The 27,186-nt window shown below is 40.9% G+C and overlaps 1 protein-coding gene across 8 annotated transcripts in view; it reads right to left on the bottom strand.

The window, feature by feature from the left end:
- Positions 1-27,186, bottom strand: part of AFF2 (ALF transcription elongation factor 2) — a 477,377-nt gene that overhangs the window by 366,777 nt on the left and 83,414 nt on the right. Inside the window, exon 2 of one of the 8 annotated variants that reach the window (XM_074323510.2) lies at positions 5,588-5,780. The exons of the other annotated variants lie outside the window; for them this stretch is intronic. Coding sequence (XP_074179611.1) covers positions 5,588-5,592 — 5 coding nt within the window. The 5' untranslated portion in view covers positions 5,593-5,780. The remainder of the gene's footprint in view (positions 1-5,587; positions 5,781-27,186) is intronic. 8 annotated transcript variants of the gene reach the window in all.

The raw sequence follows: 27,186 nt of genomic DNA, 5'->3' as shown, positions 1-27,186 counted from the left end.
ATTAGGGGGTGGAAATGAAGACAGCCCGTAATGAAGTCTTAAAACAGTCCTTATGGTCACCAATGAGTCTCCTGGCAAGAGGCTCTCTGATTTAGAAATGGAGTGAAAGACCATCGGAAAATCTGGTATAATCTATAATAATTATAGCCTCAACAGGCAGCTTTGACACAAATACAGTGATTATTTTGTAACTTCTATGGACTACCAGCCCCTTCTCTTCTTCTCCCCTCCTTTTCAAGGCCCAAATTAAAGAGAAAGAGAGAGAGGGAGAGGAAAAAAAGATCACGAGGGCCACATTTTCCAGGGCCTCAAACTGCTTGGGAATTTTCGCCAATAGGCTCATAAATATTTGCACATTGCTTATCTCCTCTTACTAATCAGCAAAATTGCCTTGTCTCAAATGTCCAATTCTAGCCTCTTCCTATTACTGGGATACCACAAGGAAAATAACCAAGTCATAAATCCAGCTCTTAAAGAAGCCACAAACCTAGGACAGGTCTCACGACCAAGTCTGCCTTTCACTTTGAAAGCTTCTAGAAATGTGTTTCCTAGATGTGCAGTATCTGTCTCTAGAAGCATCCTCGTTTGCTAATATAGCTGCATATATTTGTCAACAACAGCGGTGGTAGCCAGTAGAAATGTGTATATTGGGAAAACAGCATATATTCAAGAGCTTTGGTAGAGAGTTTACTTCCTCATATTGGGGCACTGCTGGAGGAAACTACAAAGACTATGCCTTACAGAAACAGTACACAAGGAGGACAGAGGGCTTTGTTAAAGCAGTTTTGGACATATTACGCAGGTGGGAATCTCCATAGATAAGAAATCTCTTTAGACAGGCCTGGTCAGATATGTAGACTGAAGCTTAGGAAAAAGTCCCTATTATGAGAATTATAAAGGGTGTCTGTATAGATTACCACAGAACTTATATCAACTTTTGTATAGTTTTGCAGTCATAAAAATGAGCCAGTACTTCATTTTCTATAGCAGACAGAGGGGGCTTCCATGTGCAAGCTAAGCAATGAAATGTCAATATATTTAAATGGCACAAAGTGCCTGATTAATACCACAGAAAAATAAATCCCAGAACAAAAGGCCTGCAAAGCTAATCCCTATTCACACACACATTTATCAAGAAATATGTATTTAAAGCTTACTGGGAGCTAAATGCTTAGCGGAGAGCTCACCAATGTGAAAGGTATGGCCCCTGATCTCAAGATTATAATTATTTGGAGAAATAAGACCTATTGACATGTAATGATAATTAACCAAATTAGACACCCCTAACACCTACCAAATGAAAGGTATAGATTTTAACTAGTAGAGGGCTCAGAGGAGGAGAAATCCTTGGGTTTTCAAAACTCTCTACAAAAGATGGAGTAGACAAGCAAGGCTTCATGGACGCGTTGAAACCAGCACCTTGCAAGATGGAAAGGATGACAAAAGGGGCCTAGGAGATAGAGATAACACTCTGGGCTAGGAGTATACCCAGCCCACTCAGAGGCCAGTGAGTGTCTGAGCCTGTCTGAAGAAAGAGCACATTTAGGGAAGTAAAGGTAGAGAGTATGGAAAAGTACTTTGGAGACATCAAGAAAGAGATGGGATGCAGGCTGAGGAGTTTAGACTTTTCTCAAATGGCTTAGGGAAGAAGTGATTTGTGCCAAGGAGTGCTTTCAATTGAGCTGGGAATAGGATGCAAAATGGATCAAAGGGAAGTGACTACAAATAGGAAAACACTACAATTGCATTTGGGTCATGGGAGACAGTGGTGGGAGATATCAAATAACAAGTGAAAGGTCAGGTAATAAAACAAGGTGAGGTTAGAAACATCTGAGTTTCCTGTTTAGATTTGAACAACCATGCTTCCCCGAAAATAAGACCTAGCCAGACCATCAGCTCTAATGCGTCTTTTGGAGCAAAAATTAATATAAGACCTGGTTATTTCAATATTTTAATATTACATTAAAATGAGATTTTAATATTACATTAAAATCTCATTTTAATGTAATATTACAATAAGACCGGGTCTTATGTAATATAATGTAATGTAATGTAATATAATATAATATAATATAATATAATATAATATAATATAACATAACATAATATAATATAATATAACATAACATAATATAATACCGGGTCTTATATAAGACCAGGTCTTATAAAACATAACATAACATAACATAACATAACATAACATAACATAACATAACATAACACAACATAACACCGGGTCTTATATTAGTTTTTGCTCCAAAAGACTCATTAGAGCTGATAGTGCGGCTAGTTCTTATTTTCGGGGAAACACGGTAGCCTATCACTGTTAACCACTTTTTATTCATACAAAAACTATTTCCCAAGGTGCTTAAAGCACTTTGGGGAAAATATTCACTCAACCTCCAGGAGTGGAAGTGTTAATGGGAACATGGAGGGGCATTTCTGCCAGTCCTTTACAAATGAAGAAACTGAGGCACACGAAGGTTAATCATATGTGCAGTATGCTGAATAATGCCCCCCCAAAGATGTCCACATTGTAATGCCTGGACTCTGTGACTACGTTACCTTAGATGGCGAAATGGACTTCAAAGAGGTGATTAAGTTATGTGTCTCAATGTGGACTATCCTGGATTACCCAAGTGACCCAATCTTATCACAGGGGTCCTTATAAGCAGGAGGCAGAGAGGCAGTCAAGGAAAGAGAAGGGCTGAGGAGATGATGGAAGCAGAGATCAGAGTGATACGGGACCAACAGCCAAGAAATGCAGGCAGCCTCTCGAAATTGGAAAAGGCAAGAAAAGGGATTCTCCCTAGAGCCTCCAGAAGGAGCCAGCCGTGCTGACCCATTTTAGACTTCTGACCACCAGAGCTGCACGATAACAGACCTGTGCTGTGTTAAGCCACTGAATAGGTGGTGTTATGTTGCAACAGCCTTAGGAAACTAGTACTGCATGTGTGTATATATAGATACGTCTCATTTTCAGAGATTGCCGTGCTAACCATTAGACCATACAACCTGACTTTTGTATTTAACTTTGACAAAGTGCAGACAAGACAGCATGACATTGAGAACCATCCAGAAGCAGCAGGCAACAAGCTAGCTTCTCCCAAGAGAGCACCTTCCAAAATTCAAATGCCTTCCTGGGAGTGTCACCTTCCAAGGCATTGCATTCTCGAAATCACAATGCTCTCAGAGAATCAGGGGCTGTCAATTTTAATAAATTAGAAAGCTACACACAAGAATGCACCATGGAAAATACTCCACTGCCTAACACAACAACTACTTACCCGGGGCCTTCCCGATCTGCCAATGTACTTGACCCTGGATGTCCAAGCTCCAGCTTTCTGTCTAACCAAAGTCACATTACGTATATAGTTATTCAATAGGCCTGTTTCCTATGTTCCCACTGGGAATGTTAGGAAGACAGGATAATAGCTGGAAAACACTGACCCAAGTAAGGAGAATTACAAAACATTGTTTTAGTAAGTTGTGGCTTTCAATGTTCACTAATACAATTCAAAGTATTGTTTCCTCCTTAACTTTATTTCCCATTGAACAAGCTCCCCGAGTTACCTTTAAGGGGAATGTACTGTTTATAAGGATAAATAAAATATATGAAAAATGTATGTGATTCTAACTGTTAATACAGTGGACTGTGCAAAGGCTGGTAATGACCAGTCGAGGCCAGCGTCAGTCCGTGTGGAGGTAACGTGATGCTATTTCCCAAATGCCAGGTTGTAGCCATGTCATGTTAGCCACTAGAAAGGCAGGGGGAATGGCAGCACTTCACATGGGGGCATAGGTCTCCCGCTGATTCCATAAATCACTCATCTCGAAGACTGCAAAAGAAACAGCTACACACCTTTAATGTGGACTGCTATGGCTCCCTCAAAATGAAGGGGAAAAACAGAAAAGGGATGTCCAACTTGGTCTGCCCTCACTAAATGCTAATTATTTGCTTTTTTGTTAGCTATCTGCTTTTGTTTGTTTGTTTGGAGAGGAAATCCATGAAAACATAGACATCATCTGACATGGAATCTTGGGAGGGCAGAGACCACCAAGACCAATTAGAAGGAACCCTGAAGTAGTATTCGGGCACCCTAGACTCTATCAGTGAATTGGCCATTAACACAAGTCATGAAAATGATCTACAAACACACCGTTTTTACCACCTGTCACTCAATGCCAAGTGATTTACAATTAGGATTATTAATGGCAGGGAAATAAGCAACAGTGATAATCACAATGCACCCATACAGATACTAGCCCCTCCTCCCTCTCTCTAATGCCTAATTCTTAAAACAAGCCTACTTTACAGAAAAGGGAAGTGAGGTTCAGCAAGGTTTGTATCAATACACTCACTCTACACCTTCATAAAGACAAGCTGGGTGTGGGAGGGGCAAAGGGCAGGCCATGGAGCCCGGAGGAAAACCTCATCCTCTGGGCTGGAGGCTGCCTTTCCACAGAAGCAGGGAAAGATGGGATTTGGTGACAGCGTGGGTTGGCTGAGCCGTACCATAACAGGACATACGAGTCACCAGGGCCATATCCTATGACTCTGTGTCAGAGTACAGGCATTGACAGGGATTGTGTTCTTTCTTCCCTCATTCCAATGTGTACAGATTGAGTCGGGAAGTGTGTGGGGGGAAGAGAGGGACAAGATGGCAAGGGAAGTTCTTTGGCAGCTCTGCTTCAACAAGAATTAAAGTGCAGAAAAGAAGGAATACTGCCATAAAACTCCCCAAATTTAGACTTGGTTTTGGATCAAAAGCTAAGGAAATAGTGAGAACCCCTTATAATCCAGCCAGTCATTACATACACCAATTCAGATGGAACGCAGATCAAATAGTATGCCAGAAACATACCCAAGTATATTCAGAGCTTAATATAACCCAACTAGCATTTAAGGCAGGTGTTAATACTATTCCCCAAACCACATTTCCACAGTATTTCAAATATTTATAGCTTGTTATAAATTACACCAAGGCCACATATCAAAGAATGAAAATCACCCATGTTAAATTAATCAGAGATTTTAGAAAATTATACATTGCACATGGCTGAGTATAATCCATTTAATGTTTCAATGTCATGGAACATTTGCTTTATAAATAAAATATGAAAGTGATTAAGATCCTACAGACCCTCAGGAATATTGCAAATCTATATGAGACCCCCTAAGCCCTGGACTTGTATCTCTGGATTTGGGTGAGTGGAGAAAAATAAAAAAATCATGCAACTGAACTAGATCTCGCTAGTTGGTGATGCTCCAGAGGAAAGTCAATGTCAGCGTGGGGAAAAGTGAAATTCAATATCCCAGCTCCTAATACTCTGATTTCCTGCAGCAGAATTCAAATTTTACCCTCAGCTCCGTAAGCTCAGTTGCCACTCTCCTTTAATGGAAACTTAAGTGCACATTGAAGGCTGGATTTGGCTCAAAGACTTTCACGTTGCATGAAACGTTCCTGTTGTTAAAAGCACCGGTGCACATATATGCCATTACAAATTAAGATTGAATTTCAGGACAAGAATGTACGAGATCAGACAATTATGTTTGCGAACTCATCCTAGAAAAAGTGCCACATACCTCATTGCTGAATATCACTACAGTCACCTTCGAAGTACTCCCCTTGGGAAGCTATTCACCGACGCCAGCGCCTAGTCCACCCTTCAAAGCAATTTTGGAACTCTTTTTCTGGAATGGCCATCAGAGCTGTCGTCGTATTACCCTTGATGTCCTGAATGTCATCAAAATGTCTTCCTTTCAATATTTTCTTTATCTTTGGGGAAAGAAAGAAGTCATTGGGGGCCAGATCAGGTGAGTAGGGAGGGTGTTCCAACACAGTTATTTGTTTCCTGGCTAAAAACTCCCTCACAGTCAGTGCCGTGTGAGCTGGTGCATTGTCACGGTGCAAGAGCCATGAATTGCTGGTGAAAAGTTCCGGTCATCTCACTTTTTCATGCAGCCTTTTCAACAGTTCCAAATGGTAACTTTGGTGAACAGTTTGTTCAGTTTGTACAAATTCATAATGAATAATCCCTCTGATATCCAAAAAGGTTAGCAACATTGTTGCAACAAGTTCGCCAACTTCATTAGCAGACCTCGTAAAATGCAGACTTCAGAGATGTCTGCAGATGAGTTTAAAATATTTCACCAACTCCCCTTCCGAAACAAACAAACAAACAAACAAACAAACAAATCTTCGCCTCCTCAAGAGCCAGTCACTTTCCCAAAAGTCACCAGGTAGCCACAATTTCCCACTGATTGTGAAGAAGCCATTGCGTATCTGTGCTTCTTGGATTTCAAGACACCCTTCCCATTCCTTTCTAGATAGGTACCGCATGGTTTGTATTTCTTTTAAGAAAAACTAATTTAAATTAATTTTGCTTTGAGAAGCTATTAGCAGCTTTATCACACCATCTGGACAAATTCATTGACACACTGGAGCATGTCAAAATCAGAGCTGTGAATCCTGGAATAAGCCTTGCCAGACATATGTATAATCCGATAACCAACCATGGCTTTGCTGTCAACTTTTCTAATCAAATACTAGAGAGAGAGAGAGAGAGAGAGAGAGAGAGAGAGAGAGAGAGAGAGAGAGAGAGAGAGAGAGAGAGAAGGGGGGAGAGAGAGAGAGAGAGAGAGAGATATCAGTGCTGACAAAGGACCCTTTTTCATGGGTCATATTCTATCCTGAACCTCAGTAAAGAAACAAGGCTAGATCATAACTTTTGTATGTTGACTTCCAGTGTGCATAATACAATTGCCTCTTTACAGGATATATCAAATATTCCCTTTTCACAGGAGTTCTGAAAATAGCAAGGCATCACCAACTTCTTACAAGTCTCATGCTATCATTCCTATTGGAATGGAGGATTGGAAACATTTTGAGTCCAAGCCCTCTTCCAGGTCTTACCAGATAGCAAGGGTCTACAGGGCACATTACCAGTGTACAATATATCTAAAGGGAAAGAAACGGCGCAGATTTTTAGAACCATTTAAGAAATTTCCTTATAATAAAATACAAAAGAAAGTTTCCATGCTATAAACTTATTGACAGGAATCAGATGATAAAAGAAACAGTTGGCAGTAGGTCACATACCCATGACTCACAGAGCATTCCTCCAGGATTTGTATAGAGTGCTGTGTGCAAAGAACCTGGGTTTTAGACTCTGGAAGATTTGGGTGAAAGATTCATTTACTAGCTGAGTGAGCATTGGGGACAGTTACTCTACCTCTCTGAGATTCTGTTTCTTCATCTTGACGAACTCAGCACATAGTAGGACTTAAATGTTTTTCTTTACCTCATGACTCTAAATATGATACTTGGCACATGAAGCCAAATACTTATCACGGTCTTAAGACAATAGAGCTGTGTAATGCCCAGAAACAAGGTCAAGTGCCCCCAGAGTCGATGCTTTAATAAAAAAGAGAACAAGTTATTTATTTCACTCTCATTAACTCAGGCCTAAATTGGGAAAAAACTCATTTATGTGGCATTGTATCAAACAGAAACCTCTGTTAATTGGCACTTTTGTGTGTGTCTCTTATGCTGTACAATAATTGGATGTTTGTAATCGTGACCCGGAGGTACTACAAAATCCAGAAGCATCTCCTGAATCATCAGATTCAGTTGTATCCAATGCAGTTTCAGTATTAACTGATTGCAAACCAGTAATCCTCATATGGTATAGAAACTGAAAAATCTGCCATAGAACACATGTCTTAGTCTGCTAGGGTTGCTACACCAACAGACCACAGACTGGGTGACTTAAACAACACACATTTCTCACAGTTCTGGAGGCCAGGAAGTCCAAGATCAGGGGGACGGCATGGTCTAGTTCTGGTCTGGTCACTTTTCAGGGCCTGGTGAAGCTTCCTAAATCAAATGATGTCAATTTTGGCAACATGTCTTTTTCTAGGAAATTATCAAGTTTATCTAAGTTTTCAACTTTTGCATAGATGTCTGAAAAGGTAGTCTTTTGTGAATTTTCAAATTTCTTTATTTTCAAATGGATATTTCTTCCTCCTCTCTTCTTATGTTGTGGAGTTTTGCTTTCTTTTTCTTTTTTTCTTTTTTAATAAGTCAGCTAGTGGTTTCTCTATTTGCAATAATTTTTAAAAACACAGGATTTCCATTATTGATTAGACCTACTTTTTTGTTCTCTATGTCATTATTTTCCATTTTTATCTTCAGCAGTTCCTGCCTTGTGCTTGCTTTTGTTGTACGATGTTGTTCTTTTCTACGTTTTTGATCTGGGTATTTTCCCACTTACTTCCAGTTTTTCATTTTTATTGGTAAAAGTGTTCAGTGCAATTAATTTTCCTCTGATCATTTTTTAAAAATGTATCCCATAGATTCATATATGCAGTGTTTCTATTTCCATCTTTTAATCTATAATTTCAGTTTGCATTTCCTTTTTCATGCAGAAGTTGTTTACTTGGACCTTCTAAAATTTCTAGATAAAAGTGACATTCTAGTTTTGATTTTCTTAGCGATTTCTTTTTTTACAATTTTTTTTATTTTCCAATTACAGTTGACATACAATATTACATTAGTTTCAGGTGTACAATGTAGTGATTAGATATTTACATAATTTACAAAGTGATCACTTCTATAAATCTAGTACCCATCTGACACCATACATAGTGATTGCAATATTATTGACTATATTCCCTATGCTGTTCTTTACATCCCCATGACTATTTCGTAACTACCAATTTGTACTTCTTAATCCCTTCAACCATCCCCTCCTAGCTGGCAACCATCAAAATGTTCTCTGTATGTATGACTTTGTTTCTGTTTGTTTGTTTATTTATTTTGTTTTTTAGATTCCACATATAAGTGAAATCATATGGTATTTATCTTTCTAGTTTTATTACACTGTGATTGGCAAATGCTATTTGTACTATTTCTACTTTATGAAAATGATTGATACTTGCTTTGTGACCTAATATAGAGTCAATTTTTGTGAATCGTTCATTGTATAGAAAGTGAAACTTTATACTTATCAACTGAGGAAACCCCCCTTCCAAGAAACAGAATAAAGCAGAAGAAAACTGTAAGCCAATGCTGTAAGAGGATTGAATCTAATCAAAAAGAATATTCTCAGAAAGGCTTTTGAAGATATGAAAAATCACCTTGAATCAGAAACACAAAAATTAACAAGAAAACCAGAAAGGAATAATAAGTGAGTTGAGGAAATACAGGAAAGAAATGGAAAAAATAAAATTATCTGAAAAATGAAGAATAAATTACAAGGTGCACAAGGGAGAATAGATTCAAATAAAAATGTAATAAGAGACATTGAATAAAGGTAGGAAAACAACCAAGAAAATGAAAATGACAGAAAAAAAAAAAAAAAAAAAAGGATCAGAGAGAAAGTAGTGTAAATGGAAGGAAGTCAAAGAAGAAATAATATTCGTATTACTGGAGACCCTGGAAAAGAAAAACAAAATGCTGGAACAAAAAATGTTTAAAATCATAATATATGAAAATGTTCCCCAAATACTCAAACACCCGAATCAAGTCATTGGAAGGGCTCAGCTTAAGTACATACGGTAGTAAAACTATTAGATTTGAAAGATAAAGTCAAAACTCGCAAGTCCTCCAAACTAAAAACATCAAATAACTTGCAACGGCAAGGGAATGAGATGGACATCAGAGTTTACAAAATCAAGCCAAATGTAGAGCAGCAGTTTTTTTAAAAAAATCAATGAAAGTTGCTAGATTTTATATCTAGCCAGTCTATTACTCAAATATCAAGGCCATAGGAAAAACAGAAAATTTCAGCATACAAAACCTTAGGGAATTCTACACTCCTCAGCTCTTTCTGAAGTTTTTCTCATTTCCCTTTGCTCACTGCAAACCCTGATATCAGACCAGGGCTTGGGCAGAAACATGAGATCATGCATTGGGATTTGGTAATCTTGCCCATTTTGCTCACACTTTTGGCATTCTCGATCTTCAATTTATGCTGACCATTTGGTTTTGCATAGAATTTAGTTTTCTTATGTTGTGATTTCTTATGGTTTGTGGGGGGAAATCTTTCAAGATAGTCAGCTATGCTGCTGATGTTGCCTTCTGCTAACCGGAATTTCTGACTTGACTAACATATCAAATCAGAAATTTCACATTTGGGGGGAAGTCCCCATCAGTTATTTAATAAAAACTTACACAAACTTCCAAAGTTGTTTGTCTTCTAACATTCCTTTGTAACTATCTTGTCAACACTTATTTCTGATGCACTGTGCTTAAGTAAGCATTTTACCAGCATTAGTTCATACACATTCCATTAAAAGAAAATCTATGAAGTAGCAACCCTTTTACAGATGAGGAACGTGAGGCATAAAGAAGCAGAGTAACTTGCTCAAGGATCAAAACAAAGTCTTCCTTTCTCTGTCTGACTTATGTAACTTAGCATACTATAACATTCTCTAGGTCCATCTATATCGTTGCAAATGGTAAGATTGCATTCTTCTTTATGGCCGAGTAATACTCCATTGTATAAATATACCCGTTTCTTAATCCACACGGGATATGGAGTCCAGCATAGGGAATACAGTCAGTGGAATTGTAACAGCTACATACGATATCAGAGGGTTAGCAGATTGGGAGAGGGGGGCTGTCACTTTGTGAGGGGTGTAAATGTCTAACTATTACATTGTTTTGTACACCTGAAACTAATACAAAAAAGAGAGAGAGAGAAAAAACATCCAATGTGTGTTGAATGAAAAAATGGAAAAACAAAACAAAACTAAGGCTGCTCCATTCCAAAGTTGGAGCTCTTCACTAAAACTCTATATTGCCCATTTCTCCTTCATTCTCTTCTCATTATATGCCCTCAACAGCCCTGATTCCTCAGGTTCACTCAGCCCCATAAGCAACTTTCATCTGTCTGTCTCCAAATTGTGTTCCTTTTCCCTCCATCTATAATTCCATGACTCTGGTCCAAGCCAGAATCAACTGTCACCTGGACAATTGCCATTATCACCTCCCCGCTTCCACAGCACCACACCACTTCCAATCCATTCTCCACACAGAAGCCTGAGCACATTTTTATTAATAAAACACAAATCAAATCTTGTCACTGCCTGACTTAAACTCTCCAGTGGCTTCCCACTGCACTCAGAATGAAATATATCTGTCCCTGCCTGCTTCTTGCCTTTCTAACTGCATCTCATGTCACTCTCCGACTTCATTACTCTCTTCATGTCAATACTGACCTCTTTTCTCTTCCTCAAACTTGCCAAGCTCATTCATACCTCGGAGCCTTTGCATTTGCTGTAGAATTAGCACAAAATACTCTTCTCCAGGTTCTTTCTTCAGGTCTCCACTCAAATGACGCCTCCCCTCAAAGACCATTCCTGAGCACCCCCTCAAAGGCAGTGCCCCAACTCTACCATTTCATCCGATCCCTCCCCATCTCATTAGCCAATGCATTGAAACAGTGTGTCATGGGCATCTGAGATATTGGAATTTTTAAGGCATTTTGATGGCTTATTGGACTTAAAGACAATCAACTGTCCTTGGGAATTTACAATATATAGATTTCAAGTACAAAAGTCATTACCTTAAGAAGTTCCTGCTCTCTAATTGGAAGGGGAAAAAAGAGATGCCTATAATATATGCACACACACTTTATGCTGAATGCCAAGTGAGGGCCACAGAAGTTCAATGCCAAGGGAGTTTCAAGAGCTGGGGAATCCTAAAGGAACTTGAATTGAAAACTGATCTTGAAGGATGGGAAAGGGTTAGAAACCTTTTTTATTGGGTTTTTGTTTCTTACAGGTGCATTTGGGGTAAACCCATTGGAGACTGACATACTTTTATGCCATATTCTTGTTCAGTGTAAACTCTTCTCCAACTCTCAGATATTTTAGTAACTTCAGAAAGTCTGCCCTCACTGGGGTACAGTATTAAAACACGAAGCAGACAGCTTGCTCAATAGTACCCCTAGTGGTCTCAGAGAGTACTTTCAGCTTCTTAAGCTACCTCATTTCCCAGGCAGGGAGTAGCTTCACAATTCCGAGAATATGATTCATTAGCAATATATGTGCTACATCTATAATTACAATTAGTACTTAAGTAGCAAGTTATTCCCACAGAGCATAACAATGACAATAAAAAGATAAAATATTTTCAAAGATTTTTTTTTTTTAATTGCGCAGTCAAAATCTGTTTGGTGGAGGCTCATCGTAGTAACCAACTCTCCGGGGGTTGGCAGGAGTTTAGGGGTGGCAGACACAAAGAGAGAGAGGCAGATAAATTCCCAGGAATGGCAGTTGAGGAACATGTAAGAGACTGTTCCGGCACATTGGGAGAAAAGTTGAATTGTCAACAAACATTTCCTACACCTGATATCTTCTGTATGGGGAGCTGCACATTTAATAAAGAAGCAGCTGCCACTACTGAACGATTAATCAATACTGGTAAGCTGACATCCTAAGAACTGCTGAACGGAAGCTTTTCTTTCCCTCCTGCATTTACAAATAAAGTGCTCACTATTTGACTAAAGCCTGTCGACTTGACTGGAAAATATCAGAGTCCTATTTAAATGACATTTGCAACGAATGCGATTTCCTTCTGGCCACCGTTCCTTATCGCTAATAATAACATCAGACTAGTGGATTTAGGCCAGCAGAGGAGCAATGCCTATTCTGATGCTTTCTTACAGCAAGCAGCCCTTTCCATCTGTCTCACCAAGCCTTCCTGCTTACCTGTTTAAGCCAATGAGAAATTTCTAAATGGTACTTCATTGATACCACATGGGATATCTATCTAAAAATCTTTGTGTTGCTAAGCTCCATATGAGACTTTATCAAGTCTGCTTAGCCTTGAAAGATCAAAATATCTGTAATGTTTACAGGTGCAAAAATTTCTCTATATAATCTCACCAAATGTGGATGGATAGCAGCAATGAAAACAAACACACAATCACATTTCAACTCACAGAGCTTTTCAAATGACCTTCACTCAACAGTTAGGTTTTATCTGTCATCATGTCAACTCATCAAATATAATGAAGTTTTATATTTTAGAGAATGATAAAGTTATGGTGGTTGATTGCTTGTGGGGGGAAAAATTCATCGCCAAACACACATGTATGCACACTTAGGTGATTATAGGTGAAGATGCCTTTATTATTTTTTAACGTGAATTATGCACATTTGAAGAATGCACACGATATAAAATCTAAATGCCAGGTCTCCCAAGAACAAAGCTAAGTAATTCTAAAACTCTATTATAAATAACTACATTTAATTTCCTTTTTCAGCGTTTGGCACTTTCAAAGCCCTTTTACAATTCATACCTACGCTACTTATGTTAATAATTGGCATTTCCTCTTCGTAATACATAATATAAGCCTGAGTACTGCTGTGACCCTGAGATAAGCCAGGAGACCAGTATACTCAGTATAAAGCCAATGTTTCCAGATCACATTGATCACCTCTCTCTTGTGCCTATTTTGTTTTTCAGTAAAGTCTTGCTCATTCTTAACCCTGACCAAAAACTGTTTCTATGTGATAGAGAACCAACCCCACGCCAAGCAGAGCCACTTGGAGCCAAATGGTTTGGCTTGATCGAACCATATGGCTTGAATTGAATGTTTAGCAAGGTTAAAAGTGAGACTGTTCTTCTCAAAAGCAGCACTTACTGACACTTGAACAAAAAACCCTGGGCCTGGTGTCCAACTGTTTTACCTACGTATTTTTCAATACATCACAATGTTAACAAAGTTGCATTAAAAACACAATATAAGCAATGGAAGGATGCTTTTATGGAAGGGATGCACTCCATTGTCAATTTATGCATGTCATAAAGTCAGTAATGTATCCTGCATATGACACAATTTATCTTCATTTCACAGGGTCACAATAAGTACACGGCTCCATTTCCTTCAGGAAGCCCATGGATGCTAAACCAGGCAGCCTCATTTTGAAACAAACCTGGGCCAATTTGGATGAATATCTTCGAGAATCAACAGCTATCTAAGTTCTGTGCCATTGTTCTAGAGTTAAAATAGAAAAAAACACTTTTGAGAAAGCCCTAATTATTTTAGCCCAAAAAAGGGGAGGAGGTAACATGAAATGAAATAAATCTGATCATTTTAGGTGTAACTCGGATAGAGTGACTTTTCATAATAGAAAATAAAGCTTAATGAACACACAATGGGATTTATAGATGACATAATACAGAATTGTACACCTGACATCTATGTAACTTTACTAACCATTGTCACCCCAATAAACTTTAATTTAAAAAAAAAAGAAAAAGAAGCTTAGTTGGTCCAAATAAAGATTACAAGTTATCTCTCTACAGTTAACAAGAAGGAAATCATTCTGAAAAATAAACAAACAGCATGCCACCAGACACCCTTGTGGAAGGTAAGTTTGTCAACCATTAGGTGTTCGGCTGTACTCTGTTGTTTAGAAGCTGCTAAGGAGAGTGGTGGGATTTTGTTTGTTTGTTTGGATTTTCTTTTGTGTGACCCCTGCTCTAACCCCATTATTGTTCCTAAATGAAGAACTAACTCTTCTGGTGGTTGGAGTGAATGTAGATTTCCCACACCATGCAGCATGCAGGCGGGGATAGAGCAAGTAATGCCATGGGGCAGTGCCACCCAAGGGAGCAGGACTTCTCACCCTGCCAGTTAGCCCTGGCACAGGAAGGATATTGGTCATTTTGCTTTGTTTTTGTTTGTGTGGGCTTGATTTTTCTTTTTCGTTCCCTTTTCCTGTGGAAGAAAGGAAGAGGAACTATGTCCTAGAAAAAGCCAGAACCGTCTCCCCTGTTTAAATGGCTGTGAATCCCCATTGTGACATCTGGAACTCTGTAGGGTAGAGCGAAAGTTTCAGAGATGGAAATGACCTGAGACACCATGGGTGAAATCTAGCAGATGTACTTTTTCTCTTTCTTAATTAAGCTTTGGAAATGAGTTACCCAACTAGTCTTTCATGATTTCATTCCAAAAAAGTCCAGTACCTTAAATGCAAGAACTTTCCAATTAAATGAAAATTAATTATTAGAAGTAAGAGCGTTTGAAGACTACATTTCACATACCCAAACCACCAAATGTAGGCATTTTCAAAAGTGTAAGCAATAAATTTAAAACATTTGCAACATTTAAAATGGTCCCCAACACCCCTAGATGATGATTGATTATTTAACCTTTTAAAGCACAAATTAATGTTGTCACTATTAATAAATGAAGCCTTTATACTGTAGTGAACCATTTCCTATGATCAAAGTCATTTTTCCTCAATTTATTTCTGCATAAAGCAGAGTTTCCGATTAGCAATAAGGCACTGGCGGGATACGTGGTTATCCGAAGGTAATCACTGCCCTGTGGGAGCAGAGGTACTCAACTGTACCTTTTGCTTTGTGACTCCTCACAGGAATGATTATCTCATGATAATCATATACCCGCACCCCATTGTGGCTTATTGCTTAATTAGCTACTGCATGAAATGTGGTTCTGTCTGCATCAACTTTGTGTCTACTATAATTGCCGTGAGTTGCCATTCCAAGATAAAAAAAGTGGATCAAATAACTACATATATTTTGTTTGATTAATCATGAAAAAATCATTAAGGGATTAAAGTGAAACCATTTTACTCCTGCTGATCATGTTCAGCAATTTGAAATTATTTTATGATCCTGATCAATGTAATTAATGAGAATGGCTGTTAATTAGTTACACTAGCAGGTGGGCCATGAAAAATGTATTCACTTAATAACACCATAGAACAACATGCGATTAAAGGCTCCTGTGCAGATTTTACCTGGTGCGCAGAAACGAGGACCCTGGCCAGCCCACGGTGCTCTGAGGTCACTGCTCTCCCTTCTTCACCCACCTCTGCTTCCCTATCCCTTTCTAGGGCCTTGCCTAGGGTGACAAAGAAATTTTAAATGCTCTTAAGCATTTTTCAGCTTAAAAGCTCACCTCTTCGTTGCAACACCCTGCGAGTAGAGGTTCCTGGGAAACTCTGCTGAGGCCCTATTCCCTTTCCCATTCAGGAACTGGGGCCTCATCCTCATCCCCATCTGCCCCATCTGATGCTACTAACCCTTTCTCCAGAGAGTCCAGCTACCCGAACCCTTTGGTTGCTGCCTGGTGACACACAGGAAGTGTTGACAGAGCTTCTCACTGAGTTCTTCATTAGTAATGCTGAGAGTTTCTCAGGGAGTTTCATGGTTGCAAGATATATCATGGTCCCAGAGGAATTAGTCAATAAATATTGTCATCGCCACATTTTTATCATGAAGAAATACAAAAGGAGGTGAAAACAGTAACAGATACTTCCAGTATTCCTGTTATACGACCGAAGTCACATTAATTATGTAAGTGTCTACAAATACCTGTTCATATAATTTTCCTCTGCACTGAGCTCCTGGATTTCATTAAACCCCGTTCACTGGCATTGAGGATCTGCCCCAGTGTTCAGCGTGTTTCTTTTCAGCCTAATTGAGAGAGCTGAAATACTAAAGAGCGATGCTAATGCAAAAGTCAGGGGAAATCCTGATTCCTCCGCAGAGGAGATGGGAACATAGCAGCCCCACTTTATGCTCTTTTCAGAGGCTACCCCTTGTGTCCATTGTATTCGGGTTACTTAGTTCCATTGGATTTGCAAGCAATTAAAGAGAGACCAGGCCAGATGAAGGGGTGTTTTTGCAGCTTTGCTGGCCCTTTGGCAAGGTAGTCACTCAAGTGGCCATGAAGTGGAGGGGGCGGGCTCTAGTTCCTCCAGGCGCATGCAGCCCATTTTCTTGGCATTAGATTGTTTCTCCTTCAGAATTAGCGTTTCAGGAAGGCTTTGCTTCTCTGCTGGTGGACCTCGTTCTTGACTTCTTTTGTGACCCTCACCTCCTTAGTAGGGGTTTCTGTTATTACGCCATTCATTTTCTAGCGCAGGGTATTTTTCATAGTTGTGTTTGTAAAAGGGAGCAGCAGATGCCTAAGGTTTTATCATATTAATGTATGCACACGAGGGTCAAGAGTCAGCTAGTTCCAAAAGATTTGAGACGAACAGCAGCCGCCAGCTCTGCACTTCAGCCCCATCTTTTTCCCCCTTCTCAAAAAGCAACTAACTGCTTGCAACTTTTCTTCAGTTTATTCTTGGGGCACTTACCCCCATTTCCCTAAATGACACGATTGTATTGCTATCTCCTTATGTGCCCATTTCAGGTATTTTCTATTGCCTCCCTTGTACGGGAGATGAGCATTTAGCCTTCTCACTTCACCCTTTCCCTAGTACCTATTGAAGTACTTCCGATTCCTCCATCTCCCCAACATCTTTGCATCAAATGTTTAGTTCCACCAAAATGTATATCATGGGGCCGGCCCGGTGGCTCAGGCGGTTAGAGCTCCATGCTCCTAACTCCGAAGGCTGCCGGTTTGATTCCCACATGGACCAGTGGACTCTCAACCACAAGGTTGCCAGTTCAATTCCTTGAGTCCCGCAAGGGAAGGTGGGCTCCGCCCCCTGCAACTAAGATTGAACACGGCACCTTGAGCTGAGCTGCTGCTGAGCTCCCAGATGGCTCAGTTAGTTGGAGCGCGGCCTCTCAACCACAAGGTTGCCGGTTCGACTCCCGCAAGGGCTGGTGGGCTGTGCCCCCTGCAACTAGCAACGGCAACTGGACCTGGAGCTGAGCTGCGCCCTCCACAACTAAGACTGAAAGGACAACAACTTGAAGCTGAACGGCACCCTCCACAACTAAGACTGAAAGGACAACAACTTGACTTGGAAAAAAAAAAGTCCTGGAAGTACACACTGTTCCCCAATAAAGTCCTGTTCCCCTTCCCCAATAAAATCTTTAAAAAAAAAGAACAACAACAACAACAATAATGTATTTCACGTTCTCATGCTTATATGTGCTATTGAACACCAAGTCATATACTACCTGTCCTGCACAATACGTTGGAGTGAATTGTCACTTTTGGTGTTTAATTTTGGTTGGCTTACTTTTCCATGCACGTATTCTAATGCAACCCCCAATTCTCTACCAGTTGTGAAAATACCAGTACAGTCACTCGTGTCAGGTACCAGTTTGACCTTCTTGATAAATTTCACTCAGCGCTTTCCGATTTGCTCTAAGCGAGACTGGATCCCCCCTATACCTGGGATTCTCTTCCCCATCATCCTGCAACCTGACCTTGCCTCTCTCCTGTGTTGCTACTCCTATTCCTTATATGGATGCCATCCTCTTCCTCGATTTATTCCTTCACTTTGCTGAATAAATACACCCTCTGGTAGCGTACTGAGAAAGGGTGGGTTAGAGGTCTTTTTTTTTTTTTTTAGATCTTGAGTGTCTGAAAATGTCTTCATTCTACCATCCCAACTGACTGATAATTTACCTATGTAGAAATCTTAGGGTGGAAGTAATTTTCCTTTAGAATTGAGAATTGTTTTCCAGCTACCAGTGTCACTACGAAGTTCAAACCCATTCTGATTTCTGTCCGTTTACATGATCCCTACTTATTCTCTCTCTCTCTCTCTCTCTCTCTCTCTCTCTCTCTCTCTCTCTCTCTCTCTCAATGTCCCTCCCTCCCTCTATATCTCTCTCTTCCTCCCTCCCTCCTTCTCTCTCTCTACCTCCCTTGCCCTCTCTCTGTCTCCCTCTCTCGCTCTCTCTCTCTCCCTTCCCCCTTTCCCCTTCCCTCCTTCCCTCCCTTCCTCCCTCCCACTGGAAGCTTATGGAAATTTCTCTTGATCTCTTTTTTTTTCAGGAATATGACAATGTGTCCTGGCTGCCAACATTCTGGGGGAAGCAGATTGGCGGTCCCTGAATTTAGTTGGTGGTACACCCACCAACTAGGAAAGTACCCCAGGAAAACAACATTCTGTGTTGCCCTCTCCAGAGAATAAAACACCCCTTTTCTGTGAGGGTGGAGAAATGGCGGAGTATAAGAGGGAGGGAGGGGAATTATGGATCTCTCTCCTTATACAGCTTTCAACCAATCCTCTATATGCTGGACCCTATTAACTCCCACTTCCAGGAATATCCAGCACCACCAATTCCTGTGCTTTTTGAGGGGTTTGTGACATAAATTGGATCGATTCTCAGCTTTTCCCCCTGCCAGCTTATGACTTGGCTTTCTAGGTCTGCTAAATCAGTTACTATTTGTCCAAATACTTTCCAGCTTCCCCAATTTTATTTCCTCTCCCATTTTCCAAGTCCTTCTGGGTTTATCTCTTTAAAAAGTCTCATTCATTGTAGTTTTGGTGTGGTTTTTGGCAGGGAGTGAAATTAGATGTGTGTGACCAATCCACCACCGAAAAAAAGTCAAAGCAGCTAATTCAAATCCTCTCTCTCTCTCTCTCTCTCTCTCTCTCTCTCTCTCTCTTCAATTATGTGTCTGATGTTGCACAGTTAGCTCTGTAAACTGAGCAAGAACCTGAAATTTAGCAGACATAAACATAAGGTAAAGAGAGGTCTGGAGCAGGGTGTCCCAGATGTATTTCTGAATTCATTCCAGACCTTAGTAAAGCCTGGCTGGCTCAGGCTAGGCAGTTCCAAAGGGCTGTCCTGTAATTCTAACCAAGGCACAGCGTCCATGAACATTCAGCCACATACTACTCAGTTCTGCTTGCGTGTCTGCAGCTCCTCAGCTGAGACTGACATTTCATAAACTGAAATACCCAGCCTAGTCTTCTTCATGCTACGACCACTAGGAATAAACAACTTCCACATGCATATCTATGTACAGTGTACAGAGTATTTAAAGATATATTAACTCATTTAATTCATACCCTTGCAAAGAAATTGTGATGGCGGCCATCCTTACTGTCTAGAATAATGGTTAAGAGCTGGACTCTACAGTCAACTTCACGTGGGTTAGAATCTTGGTTGCACGCTCATTATTTGTATGACCCCGGAAAAATGATCCAAATTCGCTGAGCCTCACTTTCCATATCATGTAATGGAGATAACTATCGTGCGCAAACATCCTGAGGGTTTTGTAAAGATGAACCAAGATCCCACTGGACGTTTGTGCTACTATTTATCAAGTTTCCTAGGTACCAGCCCTGTGCTGACCACACACTCAAATCCTCCGGGAGCTGTGAAGACATCCATGCCAGGGCACTCCCCAGAGTTCAGACTTAACTGTGCAGTGCGGATTCTGGACACAGCAACATTTTCCAAGCTCCCCAGAGAATGATGATGCTAGTCCCAGGTTGTGAACCTATGCTCCTCACCAAACTTCCTCTAGAGTTCCCAGGTGGTCTTGAACTGTGTATTTTATCTACCACCAGGCCCCTTTTCACACCCATACTCTAGACCTCTTGTCAGTAGAGAGAAACACAATCATGACACACTATTTATAAAAATGTGTTCAACGAATGTAACAATTCTTCTGCCCCCACGCACTGTTTGACTACCACAGGAACTTGCTGGTTTCAAGCATTAATAGCTGGTTAGAGAAGACTTGAATTGAGCATGTGAAGTTCCAGCTATGGTCTTGCCCAGTTTTCCTGAATACGTGGGGAGGTCATTCTGTGTGGTTAGCCTGGGCCCCCTACAGGGTCTGAAGAATGATCGATTTCACACACTGTTAGGGCAACCTGAGGTTCTGAACCGAACTATTTAAACAGGCTTCTGTTTTTCCCAGCAAGAAAAGATACAGAGGAAGGCTGGATAAGGGGCAAAGAGGGAAATGCCACATGGCTACTTTACAGTGAATGAAACGCCTAGAGGAGGAAAAGCAATAGGCTGCCTCAATCTCAGAGCTGTCAGGGACAGGTCACCCTGCCTGAGCTCAGTTGAAAGCACATGGAGTTGATGAGACCAAGGTCACAGAGCTGACTCCCCAGGAGGCACTTAGCCGTGCTCTATCCAGAGGCCACATGCTACCACCCCTTAACCCCTCCAACTGGCTGGCGGGGTGGGGTGGGAAGTAGGACAGTGGTCCTAAGGGAGCCCACACCCCATCACTTGCAGACCACTTCACCAGTCACGCAGGCCAGCAACGCTCCCAGCATCACAGAAGATCATTTTTATCTTCAGCAAGGGATGAAAGCTGTCATCACACATCCAGGGAAACTTACTGAAGGTACTGCTAGAATTTGATATGCTCTATAAACAAGTATTTACTTTCCTTTTTAAAAGTACATTTAGAAAAACAACGATATATTCTCTATTAGCAGGCTTTGGGCTTAATAGGCTTTCTTCCCACAGTCCTGAGAATAATGAATTTGTGTAGAACATGAAATCAAAATGAAAGAACCAAAGAATCTTCGAAGGGGTGAATGGGAGGTGGCTACAAGGAATCAGATCAATCCTTCCAGGACCTTCTTCCACAATAAATCAAAATTAATTTGCGCAGCGCACAGCTCGTTCCTGTGGACTTGGGTGATTTTCACCTGCCTGTCCTGGAACAAAATCTGCTGTTCACAGAACTGCAGGCTCTAGGCAGTATCGGTTGGCCTCTTCAGATAAAAGACAATTGGCGTTGTCAGGCTCCTGAGCACATTTTCATAATCAGCCTGATCATGGGTGCATGGCAGCTGCTCGATTGATGGTGTTAGACAGGGAATAAAGAGAGATGCCAGGAGTGCCCTCAGATCTGACATAACGAGGCAAACATCAGTCATTTGGCTAAAAGGCTCATAAAGGCTCCATCGGCTGTGACACAGGAGTCTGTCTTAGGCAAAGCTAATGAGGAAATGTGGCGGTAAGCATTTTCCTTCGACAGGAACAAGTTGTGAGTGAGCTGCATTTTTAACAACAACAACAAAAAGTCCTGTTGAAATTGGTGCGTAGTCTTACTCTGATCAGAAAGGATAGGCCTGTGTTTTGAAACAATTGTCTCAATGGAAAGATGTTCTTAGAAAAGTGTTCCACTTCATTTGCCAAATGCTCAAGAGCACGTAAAATTAGTCCTTGAAAGTGGTCACTTCTAGGGAAGGCAACATTGCACAAAATGTAATCTTGGCCCTCTCAGAAGAGGAAATTTCTTCGCTAATGATGCAATAAATCCAGGCTATGCCTTGAAAATGTTGATCATGGCTGGAAGCCATTAAATAAGGGATTTAGATAATAACGTACAAGCCACAAGAATAATCAGCATGTGTGTTGCACTTTTTGGTATTTAAAGCACTTGTACTGCTTCTCGTGCTATCCTTATTGACAAAAGCAGGCATAAATGATTATCAGGTTGATATCAGAGAGAGAGGGAGAGAGAGAAACTGAGGTTCTCATGGGTGCATTAACATAGCTAAAGACCTGGAGTTGTCAGCAGTAGGGCTGGGCCTGGAACCCAGGTCTCCTGCCTCCAGAACTCTAGAAGTCTTTGCCCTACGGTTGAGCCAGGGGACTGATTGTAGACAAGCTTGCACACACATAATCAAGTGTTCTTTTCATTCAAGCACTGTCCAAGAAATGTGGCATCAGCTAACTATGATGATCAATGCCCCCCCACCTCCCTGTGGCTCGTTGTCTGTGGGTGGACCTTAGGTCCAATATTATCTATTGATGGAACTATCAGTGACAGTAGCACAGCAAGAACAATAAGCTCAAGAGGAAGGAAAATTTGACCAAAACCATTTGGATGAGGATTGTTAATGTTTGGATCAACACACGAGTTCATCATCTATGTTGATAGGTCTAGAATACCCAGGTGGCAGCAAGAGTAATTTGGAGAGAAACAAAAAAAACCCCAACCATTTCATGTTTCAAAGGGAAACAGGAGTTATATAGTAAATCCCCCCTCCCCATACACACATACATGCAGAGTTGGCAGGCAGAGGTAATTTCTGAATGGAAAAATCACAAGAGTGGACATACGGCTTCTGGGGTTATGTTCGAGTCAACCTGCACATGTACCCCCCCCCAGCGGCCTGTGTCTACCCCTCTATGAAATCATAATGAAAAGTACACATTTTACTGGGTCCTGAGGGTCGGAATCATTTCCTAAAGAAAGGAAATGTAGTAAATGTGGAAATACCTTATTTTGGATATTAGTAATCTCTGGGCTCAGTTCTACGTCATCCTCATGACTGTCTGGTTCTTCTAGAAGCATATACAAGTATTTCTTTGGAGCCACTAGGATGCCACTGAGAGCATTCCTACACTCTGTGACACCCTGGGAACTTGGATGAGGAGATGCTGGCGTTTGCTCCCACTTCCTAGCAGAGAATCTGAGGGGAAAATGATGCATTCATGGAGAATCACCAAGGTCTCAGGGACTCCGGAGATGAACAAAAGAATGGAAACAAGGAGGGAGCTGGAGGGAGGGATGGAGGAAGGGAAGGAAAGGGAAAGAAAGTAGAAGAGGCCTAAAAGGAGCATAGAGTATGGCTATGCAAAGGCCTGGGTACAGGGCCACACACCAGGAAGGGAAAGTTGTTAAAGAGAACAAAGAGACAGAAAGACAGAGGTGAGCAATATGGTCCCCATGAGCAATATGCTCTTTAGACAAAGGGGAAGGGCTAATTACATATTGATGGCTTTCCTTCTTTCTATTTTTCTAATAGCCAATGGCTTTCTTTGCTCCTCAGACAGCCGACAAATCCAAGAATAGCTCTGTGTTCACAGTGCCACCAGCTCTGCTCTCTGTGGAAGGTCATATATTTTAATGTCTATCCAACTGTGTGTTTTGTGCTAATGATAAGCAGATGCCTTTACTAAGGGAGAACTACACTCATGTTCTGGAACAGTCTTGACATGGAGAGCTGCTCTGTGACCGGCGTCAGTGCCTAATCCATTGAACAATAGGGCTTTAGTTTGGCTGAAAAGTAATACTTCTGCGGCATTTTACCGCTTTACTTACTTCCCTTTCTAGGTGGGTCTCCGCCATAATGTGGCCTTTTGAGGTTACAATAATATAAGTTAAGCATCTGCCTTACAGCTGCACTATTTATATTGGTATTTTTTCACAGTTTACTTTCTGCAATGTATTTGGGTAACAAGATTGATATTTAGTATAATATATTAGGCTGGTGGGAGAGAGCCTAGTTTGGAAAGAGCTGGTGAAATTTTCCTGAGAAAGAAATGCATACCCTAGAGCCACTTGGGTGACATAGTAAATGGCACACAATTACAGAGCTTCTGCAAACCTACCTGTTAGCGGCTGCATGGATTACACTGCCACAGTGAGAACCCGGATGCAATGGGATCTACACGGAATGCAGCAAAAACCATATTTCAAAATTCATATCATGCCCACATGCAAGTACATAAATTCTTCTTTTCACATGTCACCAGCCGGGTGATTTCTAGGCAGGCGCTGCACTGTTTTCCTGAAACTAGAATAAGCAGTCGCCCTCCTCTGAAGCCCAGTTCCCTGACTTCCTGCAGCGCCTCTAGAAGTTCAGGATTCATATTCAGAACACTGCATGTAGTAGCCCTTTGGGGATGGATATTAATGAAGAAATGTTCTCATGCTAGAGCCCACTCTTTATCAGAGTACGAAGGGCACAGTCTGTTCAGAGCGGCTTTTTAATTTCTCATAATTAACCCTGCCAGAATTAACATCCGTGGTATCAGTGACAGCAAATCTAAAAAGTCACATGAGCACAGTGAAATGCCTCTCACTTTTCCATCTCCCGTGTGGCCAATGCCAACCTAGCCCAGCTCTTAACTGGCCTCATGCCATATAGTTCCACGGATGGCATGGTTTCAGATGCTTTCAGTCAATGACATAGAGTGGCTCATCTGATGTCCACGGTGAGTGTGGACACGCAAAACCTGAGTGTGCTGTTTGTTGCATTCCTACAAGTTGATTGCTGAGTCTCCACTGAAAGGCAGACAAGGGTCGAGTCACTTTATTCGAACGCCATACCAGCTCTCTTGAACAATGTGAGGCACAGGATTAGAAAACAAACAAACACAACAACAACAACAAAACAAAACAAAACAGTGGCACGCAGGTGACTGAATAAACATGACTTTGCACTGGTAAGCTAGTGTAAATTATCTACTGTTTTGATATTTCTGCCTTTATTTAAAGCACAACTTTTCACCGTAGAAGGCAAGCATACTAATCACTTTACACTCAGTTTGATTTTTTTAAAAAATGTGAACAAGAAATGATTGGCCTAGATTAAAAACAAGCAAAAAAATCCCCATGATAATTTTTGCACTTGAATCACTGAACCACTCCATGGGCTCACTGCGTTTTGTTGGAATCTGGAAGCCACAGGTCAATCCCTTCTCAGACCTACAGGAATAGTTTCCCCCTGGTCTGATCCCTTGGTGCACAGTGGCAAATTCAAAAGTCAGAAGGGCTAACCAAGGGGAGACCTGATGAGGTGACAACTGGGAAACTTGCACTGCCTGCTACACATCTATGGCCTCTGCTGGTTTTATGAATGAAAAAAGCAATGGCACAACTGACACTCTGTCATTTCAAAGAATGATAGGCCGACTCACATAATTGCATTGGAAATGTCTACATGTTATACCTATGAATGAACATTGCCGCTTCCGGATTAATACTGACATTTTACTAACTTGGAAAGCCACGCTACGTATACACCCACGCAAGTACATGCACTACATGAGAACCTGTGCTGGTGAGGGTGAAGGTGAAGGCTATTTCCCTGCTGTGAAAAGTCCACCAGTAGCATCAAGAGTCATTCTCAGAACTACTGAAGGCACCAGAGCTAAAGCACACTGCTGTTCCCTGAAGAGAACCTTAGGGGACTGCCTTTTGGGGGAAGCAGAAACCCATGAAAAATCGATGTAATCGACATCCCTGCATGGAACGCCTACGCCCTGCAAAGTGCACGCAGAGTAACCAGGAAAATGTAAGATGTGAACATAGAGAATCAGACCAGCACCTACAAAACCAGGGAGTGGATCTCTAAGCATGCGAGACACACTGATATGTCTCTAAATCAATCCATCTGCTTTTGCAATAGCAGTGCATATAACTCTGGATTCTAGCTGTCCTCTTTGTGAAAGTATTTCAGGCTATTCCAACTATGCAATCAAGTTCAGCCACTTTTCACCATACAGCCTCTTTCTCTTGGCAAAGAGATGAAGGTAACCTGAGTGTGCTGTTTCCTTTTAAGGGCTCAACTCAAACTTCCACTAGAGCCTTTTCTCAAGATCTAGCACACTAATGCTGTAGCGGTTATGCGTTGGTGTGCTCTTTCTAGGAGTCATTAGCCCCCTTGAAGCCACGGTTTTGTAATCACCTTTCTTTTTTCAATTATGAAATTTATTACATATTTCATGCTGCATATTACAAAATTCTGAAGCTATTCACAGGCACTTTGCTCAATAAAATATTCATACACTAAAATGCACGCTTTTTCATCATGAGTAATATGTTTTAAAATAATTTCCCATTGGTCATCCAATTTTGGAGTGGTTGGCCTTTCTGGCTCTGGAAACACTGTTAGAACGAAGGTTAAACTAATAGTCTCTTCCTGTACCTGTCCCCGAAAACATGCAAAAGGTTGGCTGCGAAATGTTACAAGTGTTTTTATTTAATGCAGAAGCTATCTCCCCCTCTAGATTATGTCAGTCAGTGAGTCCTAGCAGAGTAATAGAGTAGTATAGTGCTCATTCTACAAAATAAGCAGTAAGCGCATCGGGCTGGGGTTATGAGAGCAGGGAGCATTGCTACCTTGTTCACTGTTGGGTCCTCTGTGTCCAGAATGGGGTCTAACACCTTCTAGAAGGTTCCCAGTACATAAATGTTTGTTGGAAGAAAACAGGAAGCAGGGAAGGAGAAGGGAAGGAAGGAAGAGGAAAGAGAGGAAAGAAAGCGAAGGGTGATTGAGGGATAGAAGGCTTTATTTGGTATGCAACCTTGGGCAAATAATTGACCCTCTATGACTCACTCCCTATTGGGTCAAATGAAGAGGGTAGACCAGATAATTTCTAAAATTCCTGCCAGCTCTGGAAGCCTATAATTCTATTATTTAAATCATCTATTGATGTCAATGGTAATGTATATTAAAAAAAGTACTTCACTCACCAATGAAATATGTAAAAGTATTCAGAAGAGTGCCTCTTAGTCCAATATCTGCCCCATTCTCCAAACACTGGAGAATCTTTATTTCAAATATTTAAATTGCCCTGGGAAGATGAACTGAGCATATATTTGCTTAAATTGCAGACTGACAAAGCTCAAATTCATAAGTGTTTCCATAGGTTTACTAAAACACTTATCACCACTCTAGTTCAATGATTTGAGTATTATCCTCTTGTAATAATGTACACTTGT

The sequence above is a fragment of the Rhinolophus sinicus genome, chromosome 18, assembly GCF_057876585.1.
Source record: "Rhinolophus sinicus isolate RSI-liver-muscle chromosome 18, RSI-T2T, whole genome shotgun sequence".
NCBI lineage: Eukaryota > Metazoa > Chordata > Mammalia > Chiroptera > Rhinolophidae > Rhinolophus > Rhinolophus sinicus.
The sequence above is the reverse complement of the archived record's forward strand: the minus strand, read 5'-3'. Positions and strand labels throughout refer to the sequence as shown.